Genomic DNA, 9,448 nt, shown 5'->3' with positions numbered 1-9,448 from the left:
CGTGGCGATTGTCACGTGCCCGGTTAGGTTCGGGGCGTGACAGAGGGGGAGTAATGAAGCCACCGACCTTGGCTTCTAGAAGGCAGCACCACCAATATTCATGAAGCTTCTCACCACCACCTCATTTTCTCACCACCGCCTCATTAATCTAGAATCTTCAAGCATAGCTACCACCGACTTATCACCCTATAAATACATGCTCTCCATTGCTAATGTAACAATGAAAAAGCAAGCTAAAGCAACTTGAGTGAGAGCTAATCAAGAGAGAGTGAGCATAGGTATCAAGAGAGAGAAGCAGTGCATAGTGAGAGAAAGTGTGAGAGTGTGAGAGTGGTTTGTAAAATAAAAAAAAAAAATTATTTCAAGTAATTAATAATAGAAAAAGTTCCATATATTCTCTCTCATCTCAACAATATAAAATAAAAATAAAAGATAAATATCAAAATATAATTTCTATAAGGCAAATCATCTATTTGTGATTGCACCATCTAAATGAAAGATCATACTCAGATTTTTCTAATTCAAATTGCTAGAGCGATTTTTTTTTTATTTAGAAAGTTCAGATTGCGGTTAATATCTCTCTGATCATGAAGTCAAAATTACAATTGACTATCAATATATATCAATACATATGTGTGTTTGTACATAAGTTGGATTTATTTTACAATGGCTCACTAAATTAACCAGAATTATATATAAACCCTTACACTGCATGCTGATTTTGATTTCAAGTTATTTATTAAGAATTATGAACATGTTCTCTGCTCTGAATTGTTTGCCACAAAGGTCAAGGCCCCCACACACCGAAAACCACACCCATAATGTTTTGCTTCCTTTGTCACACCATCCTCCATTATTATCTTCCAAACCAAATCTCCTTCCATGTGCAAATACTCCTGCGCTTATCTTATCATGTTGGACATTCCAATTTATTGTATCAAACTAATTTTCCTTGCAAAAACTTAAAAAAAAAAAAATTACTAACTATGATATATACCATATCAAATTAAAAAAAATATGAAACTTAAGCAACAAATTTGTCAATTTGTTATATGCAATCAAAACATATCATCTGAGTCCAATTTAACTCAAAACTTAAGCTAATAATAATATGAAAAATCATACTTATATATTCAATTTAATATTTTCTAAATTAGTATGAGACAACAAAATACAAATATATAAAATAATTAAGATCTCAATATATTAGACAATGCATGCAAGGTGGCAAAGATTAAAAGATTCAAGACTCACACAAAATGCAAAACCATGACTGATGATCAAAGAACAAAAACAAGTGTCTATTCTGATTAAAATAAAAAAGCAAAAAAGAAACAGTGATCAAAATCAAAGTTTAAGAAATGGAATTTCTCCACCTCCTTGGCCCTTTCCTAGTTTGCTCATTAACAGCAGTACCAGCTTGGCTTCCCCATATCATGAGCTTGATCTCCAGTAACAGGCTTGGCAAGCTTGCTCAACTTCTTCCACCCTGTCGTCCAAGCCGACGCCGTCTGTTTCGCCGGCTTCGACGAAGTTATCTTCTCAAACTGCCGTTGCAAAACATCCATGTCATTCTGTAGCTCAAGATACTTAGCCTTCATGCTCTCAAGCTCAAACTTGAGAGTGTTAATGTCCTTCTTTGCAGCAGCCCAACCTTCTTGGAATGACTGTGGAGTGCCTTCAAGGAGTTGTTTTCTGGTTGAAATCATGGGTTGGTAATGAGAGTCACCAGATTCTTTGAGTGTAGTGTTTGCAATGGCATTACTAATCTTTACTTGTTCTGAGAAGAGAACTTGCACTACAACTCGGAGAGGGAGACGTTCATTTTGGGCAGCATGCATGCAAGCATCAATGGAGAGTTTTTGACAGTCCATTACTCTGCATAGTCTCTTTCTCTCATGCTCTGACAGCATTGGGTGAGCCTGCATTTTTTATTTTTTGTTAAACAAATTCATTAGCAAAATAATAAGTATGATCAAATAATACCTTTTCTTTTATAAAATGTAAATGTAAAAGATACTTTTTAACTCGCATAACTTAAACATTTATTATTGCTTCCGCTTCACCCGGTTGTCAAATGAAAGTGAAAGATTGAAAGATCTAACTTTATATGATAATATTCTTCGAATATTATCTAGTAATATTATATTCAAATGAGTAATTAGTCTATCCTACTACAAATAATAATAACAATAATAAATACATAAAAAGCTTAAATATTTGTTTATTTTTATAATTGAATTGATCTATATCCCAAATTTGCTAAACAATTTTTTTTTATGAAAATAGGGACAAACCATATACCAAGGTTTTGGGCCTTTAACCTTTTGTGAATCTTACTAAACAATTTTATTAAGCTGTATTAGTTATGTATTTTTTTCAAAAATATGCTTCTATTTGACGCTCTTATGAAAGTTGTTTGGATTTATTTTTGTTTTTTATAAATTCTTGATTTTTGAAATGAAAGTTTATCAAGAAAATATATAAACATATTTTTATCAAAAATACTTATTTTATAAATAAATAGTATTGATTTTTCCCCCTATGCTTAAAAATTAGGAATTTATAGTTATTAAAAAAAGAAGAAAAAAAGCAAAGGTAAAAATTTGAATCTAACAGACATAAGATAATGAACAGTGTCTTGATCATTTGTCAACTCTAGTCTTATCACTGTGGGTGTTAGGCACAACATAACTAGAATGACAGAACTAACTTTACATTCCTCTTCAACTCCCAAATAATATCCACATAAACCTAAAAACTTCTATCACAATGCATTCTATCAATAGGGAAAAAAGAATTAACCAAACATTTCAATGTCTTCATGTTAAAAAACACAAACATTTACTTGCATTATAAACAACTTATTATAATTTTCTTTTCAAACAAAAACATGAGTCTAAGATTTACAGTCTTGACAGATCAATAAGTCACTTGTGTCTCCCTATTTATTAACACATTCATACCATCATTAAATACTCTAAAAGAAAAAGAAAAAACATGCCATCTCTAAATTGAAGAACAAGAGACAAAAAGTAAATAAAAAAAAATTTTACCTTGAGATAAGAATCAACAGCACGGTAAAGTCCATCATCACAAGTCCTTGCAGACTCCGGCAAAGCCTCAGCCAAAACCTGAAACTTTGTGAGTGATAAATTCCTGTCTCTTGAAACCTCAGTCAAATAACTATCCAACAATCTTGCCACTCTCATCTTTGCATTTGTTCCATTAATCCCTCTTGAATTTATATTTGATTCATAACCATGTCCTCCTCCTCCTGCTGCTCCTCCTACTCCTACTCCTACTCCTTCTCTTGCTGGACTTGAACTTTCAGTCTGTTCTTGTACCAAGAAATGCTCCAAAAGTCTCTGAACAAGATCAACATCATACAAAGTCTCACTTTTATTATACGAAGGTATTAACAAATCATGCAACGTTGCTTGCTCTAATAACATGCCAACTCTTTTCTCCAGCTCTGTCACCAACGCCGGCGCCACCTTCAGCATGTTCGCCAGCCGGAGAAGTTTCAGCAGAAAAGCACAAGTTACACAATCCTTTTGCGGCGGAATTATGCTTATCAAACTTTCAATTATCATTCTTTGCTCTCTCACTTGTGTCCCACTATTTTCATCTTTGTTTCCACTCCCACCTCCAGCAACAATCAAATGCAATCCTTCAGTAACAACACTCCATGCATCCTCTGAGTTTCCGGTATGGTTCCCTACTTCTTTACAAAGTCCCGGTAGCCATTTCGATGCATATTGCATGATCGCCGCACCGATGAGCTCGTATCGCATGCCTTTAACTTTGATAGCAGTGATAACTCTAACAAAGTGATCAATTCGGAGAATTGCCACATCTTCAAACCACCAGTCTGGTGGCACTGGTTGGCTTCTGCTCGGACTTGAGTCTTTTGAGTCATTGTTATTGCTCCATTTAGGACTCGATGTTTTCGGCTGCCTTCCTGTATATGCCCATCTAATCCCTCTTGGATTTGCGCAAGCTTTCCATGCAATGGATTCACTACACCGATCGAACAATTTGGAGGTTTTCCGCCCACGGTGAGAGGTTTTCACAGCTTTTTAGTACTACAATTGAGTCTCTCCATGAAGATAAAACTACATAGCTTAGAAAAGCTTCAGTTTTGAATATCAAGTTGCCTTCTTCTAAGTCTTCAGTCATTTCTAAGTACTCGGCGGCACAACGGAGGCCGGAGATGTTTGAGGCTGTGAGATCCACTGCTATGCCGTAGCAAAATTTTGCGGCAAGCTCGAAGGCTTCTGCTCCTCCGGGAAGTTCATCTATCTCCACTCGATTCACTTCTATGTCTCTTGATGATTCATATATAATTCTATTCATTTTTCCACTTCTTGAAAGCAAAGGATACTGCAAATGAATTGCATATATATATATATATATATATATCAGAATTAAAGAAAATTTTAATAATTATTATGCATGTTTTACAAACAAATTAAAGTTTGAAGCATTGATCAAAACCTTGTGAAGATGGAAATTGATGTCACCCACTTTGACGAGAAGATCGCTGGCAATATCGCTAGAAACGAACCAAGATTGATCTCGGCGTTCAAAACCATCGCTTTTGAGACCATCATGTTTGGAAGAATCAAGAGAGCCATTGCTGAGGTCTCTCCGGCCACCACCGACAGGTCCCACGCTCACTCTCAGACTCCCACATTTCTCTTCTGCAAAGTATAACTTTTTTTTTTTTTTTCGCTTAATTTATCTCTTTTATTTGGACTTTAAAAAGTTAAAAGGAGAAGAAGTAAAGAATGAAAGGATTTAGGAACCAAAAGTAGGACGAAGACTAGAGCTGAAATGCCATAGTGAGGGAACAAACATAGAAAACAAAATGAGTAAATGTACAAACATGAAAGTACTAGTTGGTAAGAGGAAGATTTGCACAAAGATTGAAGTAGGAAGGATGAAGATCAGGCTAACAAGTTTATGTATGAGTGTGTCTTGATGTTGATGAAGATAGAAAGAAGGGGATGGTGATCAAGATGAAAATCACATGGGGTGTTTGAAAGCCATATGGAATTGTCTGGCCACCTCCATCTTCCATGATTCTAAAGGTTGTTTGTTGGGTCATGAACTCATGGCTTTCTTTCATTTCTTTCTTCCTTCCTTTTCTCTCTCTTTCTCTCTCTCTCTCTGTCTGTATACATCTCTAATCACTGGTCTCTAATCTCTAATCTCTAATCTCTTTTTTTTTTTTAATTTGTTTATTTGTTTATTTTTTTATTTTTTTATTTTTTGTGTTTTTACTTTTTAACCAGTTGCTTGTTGTTCATTGTGTTCATGTGATCTGAAAGCCATGGTTTCTGTAGCCATATCTGTTTGTTTCCTCTTACACTCTGGATCTACCCCACCATTTATTTTGACATGAATGGCCCCCCTTGAATTTACCCTTGTCTTGTTATTTGATCATAGTGAAAAATCATTTTTACTTATTTATTTATCTATTTTTTATTTTGGATTAATTTTTTATGTTAGCACTGTCAAAATATTCAATCTATGGTTTTAATAGGCCAACTTTTCTGTTTGAGGTGGAAGGGAAGGTTGGTTGAATTTAATAGTGTAGTATGGCTCAATACATCACTATTATGGTTGAAATGAACATGATAAAATTTAAACAAAATAATAAAATATAAACCTCTTCAAACAAAGAAAAAAAAATAGTATATATTGGATAGGACAATATGTTAATGTGAGATAAATTTTTGAACCATAAAAGAATAATATTATTTCTAAAAATAAAATTAAAATATATTTGGATTTTACTCAAAAATGGATTTCTAGAGTGATATGGTTAGTCTTTTTTGTGCAATTGCTTTTTCTCTGGTTGTATGAGACAATTTTTTTTATTATTATAAAAAGAATTTTTTATGTTTCTCCTTTATTTTTGTTTATCTTCTCTTTACTTCTCTCATGAAGGAAGTCATTCTATTTCATTAAAAAAAATGTATAAATAAAAATAAAAACTGAGACAAAGTATATAAGCTAAAATGACTTTTAGCTTTGAATATATAACTCTTTAAGTCTCTAGTTCTAATTATGGGACTATGAAATGATAGTTCAAGAGTGTGGAGGACCACCTCACTCAACTTGTGAAGTCCACTTCAAAGATGAAAAATCTCATAGACTACCTTGACTTAGCTCTATTGCATGTTGGTGCTACCAAGTGTAATGCATGGTAAGAACTAAGAAGCCAATGGAATAAATATAAACATGGGGGAATAGAGAAGGGTGGATAGGGTTATATTGTGGCCCTCCATATGGATCCTCATGGATGTATGGTGTTTTGTATTTGTCTTTTGAATCCCAACATTTGATAGCTTGTGCATGAGCTCATGACTCATGCATGTTCAACTTTTATTATATAGAACAATTTTTTTTTTTTAAATGTGCAGCTACACCACTAAAAAAATAAAAAGTATGCAGAAGTCTCGATGGAGCAAGTGCGAAAAGGGCCAGTGTACATATCGGCACTAGGACCATTCACATATAATTACTATTTACAGAAATAATCTTCACACTTTAATTCGAACTCTCACCATTTACAAAAAATTTTAACATGTATTTAAATATTAATAGAGAACTTGTCCATTGCTATAGAATAAAATAATTGACAAAAAAATATATATACTTATGTATATGAAGGAGCAAAAATATAAGATTAACCTAATTAGATATAAAATAAGGAATATGATTAGTGTTTCTCTTATTTGAAAAATAAAATTTAATAAATAGGACAAGCACAATTAGTTAGGAGCATACGTATTGACCGAGAATTGATCATCCAGCCCATGCGCCCTTTTTTTCGGTGAAGTGGGGTTTGAGATACAATCGCAGCATCCACGATTAGGAATTCATTACGACCACCGCGTCAAATGAAGTTGAACTCGAGACACTTGAAAAGTTTCATCTCACAATTTTTCTCAATAGCTCCAATATTACTAGGCTTTGAATCTTTTTGGCAATAAGTATTTTTTAAAAATTTATTTATTTTATAGTGTTTCTTTTTTAACTTTAAAAAATACACTTATAGAAGCATTACAGAAGCATTTCTGAAAAATAGAAGAGTTTATTTTCATTACTGTGAAGCTGTTAAAACATTATTACTGTGAAGATATCTCCATAATGTTTAATTACATATAAAAATTGATTTTAGGGAGAAAAATATTAAAAAAAAATTAATTAATCTCTCTTGTTAATTTGCAATGGTATTATGATTATTATTATTATTATTTAAGAAATATGGACAATTAACAGATCTTATCCTTTGACTTTTAAATTGAGGTTAATTGAAATATCAACTCTGTTTGTGCAGTGGTATGTTAGAATAATTATATTAAAAAAAGGGAGAATTGGTTATAAACCCCTCAAAAGTTCTATAATTGCATATTTACTCTCCGAAAAAACATAATTGTATATATACCCCTGAAAAATATAGGTAATTGCGGATATCGCTTCATCATTAGATTCCAGTAATCAAACTCGATTAACTATGGTTATAACTTGGATTAAAAATATAAAAAGTCCAAAATAACCCTCTGTACAACTTAAAAATTTTTTCAGGGTATATACGCAAATGAGTATAATGGTAATTTTATACATATATATTGTTTGTTAATAGATGGTTTTTTCAACTAATTTGAACCCCGAAGGTATATACTGCAATTACGTATATTATTCAAGCAGATGTATCGATTTAATTTTTTTATTCAGCAAAGAATACGCATTTCAAAAATTTTTTAAAGGTACACCTGCAAAAGCCCCTAAAAAAAAATTGTAACTTATTTTTAATGTCAACTATGTATAACACACTAACTTCCCAAAATGGTATCTAAAGTTGAGCTTTTCATGATGATCATAATAATAAATTATAACACAATTTTTTTAATAATTATACTAAGTATGCATAATTTTAGTCAAATAAATGAGATGCAAATTAACATGAAACTTTGCTCAAATATCATGGAAATGGCCAAATTTAATTCAAACTAGGGTTTGGGTTCACACAGTTTTTTATGACAAGACCCTTCATCCTCACCAATCAGCATCTTGTGAAACCCCATTGGGCAATTATGGTTGAGAAAACACCACCTCATTGCCATGAAATGATGAAAATGATGCTTCTTTCTCCATGTCTGATTATTTTTTTTATATTTAGGGGGACCAAGAAAGTTTGAATTAAAATAGAAGATGTTACATGATAAACTAAATCAAAATGCATGTAGGCATGTATGGCCAATCTCACTCTTATGTTTATGATATTTAAGTGTGGTGGACCCTTCTTCACAAGGTGGTCCTTTGGATGGAGACTGATTGGCATGGTTCAGTGGATTTTCAAACCTTGTATCACCGTCACAAAATTCCCCAAATTTATGAAAATTCTCTACTTGAAGAAACACTCTACATCCAATTTGCCATTTTTTTAAAAAAATTTCTTATATATGTCTCAATCTTTATTTTCCCCTTCATTGATATAAATAACATATATATATATATATATATATATATATATATAAAATAGTCACTTTGATCAATATCTATATTTATTTATTTTCATTCTTTTCATCCATGCAATTAATGTTCCTATTACCCTCTGATTTATCCCTTATGAATACATCATAAATTATTTTAATTTTTTTATAATTACTGGCAACTTACTCAACTTTTGTGTTATGAAAGAAATGAAATACTAATTTTCTTTTTATGGCAGGAGTGGTATTATTTTAAAGATTTTTAAGTAGCTTTAATTATGGAGTGTTACTATTTATATATTTAAATCATGCTAGCATTTGTAGTTCATTTTATCATTAATGATAGTCTTACTTTTCAGACTTCTTTAAAAGTCAAATAAAATTGTTATGTATTGAATGCCATTTAACTGGTGACCACTTTTAAAAACGGTGTTAAAAGAAAATCGGTACAGTTTTAATTCGTAATTTAACATGTACATTTTTATTTCTAACTCATAATAATACGAAAATAAATAAATAAATAAATAAACTTACATAATTAAAATTCTTTTTATTTCTCTAAAACAGCAAAAACAAAAAAAAAATGAAGAGGTGGGTAAAATCATTCTTTTTAAAGGTTGGACTTGATGAAAAATTATAATTAAGATGGTGGTCATTTTATAGCAGGTGAAAATACATCGAAGTAATAAAATTAAAAATATTTTAATGAAATTAAAATGATTGGCAAATGTGGTTGGAAGAAATTAGTGTATTTCAGTTCTGTTCCAGTGATATTAAATGATTGAAATGAATCTATACCACGATTTTTTTCCAAAATAATGTATTTGTCTGATTTTATTCATTATTATTTAAAAAATGTTTTTCCGACACAAGATTTTGTTGTATTTATAAAATTTATAATTTAATTATATCATTATATAATTAATTTTAAATATTTG

At 31.6% G+C, this 9,448-nt stretch overlaps 1 protein-coding gene across 1 annotated transcript; it reads right to left on the bottom strand.

Annotated features, from left to right (window-relative positions):
• Nucleotides 1-1,254: 1,254 nt before the first annotated feature.
• Nucleotides 1,255-5,184, bottom strand: LOC120263746 (root phototropism protein 3-like). The gene is given in 6 exon segments (XM_039271720.1): nucleotides 1,255-1,430; nucleotides 1,432-1,922; nucleotides 3,057-4,031; nucleotides 4,033-4,386; nucleotides 4,501-4,678; nucleotides 4,680-5,184. Coding segments are annotated over 6 exon segments (2,094 nt in total). The 5' UTR covers nucleotides 4,700-5,184; the 3' UTR covers nucleotides 1,255-1,354.
• Between the last annotated feature and the right edge of the window lie 4,264 nt (nucleotides 5,185-9,448).

Source organism: Dioscorea cayenensis, chromosome 6 (genome assembly GCF_009730915.1).
Source record: "Dioscorea cayenensis subsp. rotundata cultivar TDr96_F1 chromosome 6, TDr96_F1_v2_PseudoChromosome.rev07_lg8_w22 25.fasta, whole genome shotgun sequence".
Classification (NCBI taxonomy): Eukaryota; Viridiplantae; Streptophyta; class Magnoliopsida; order Dioscoreales; family Dioscoreaceae; genus Dioscorea; species Dioscorea cayenensis.
This window is presented reverse-complemented; position numbering and strand designations above follow the sequence as displayed.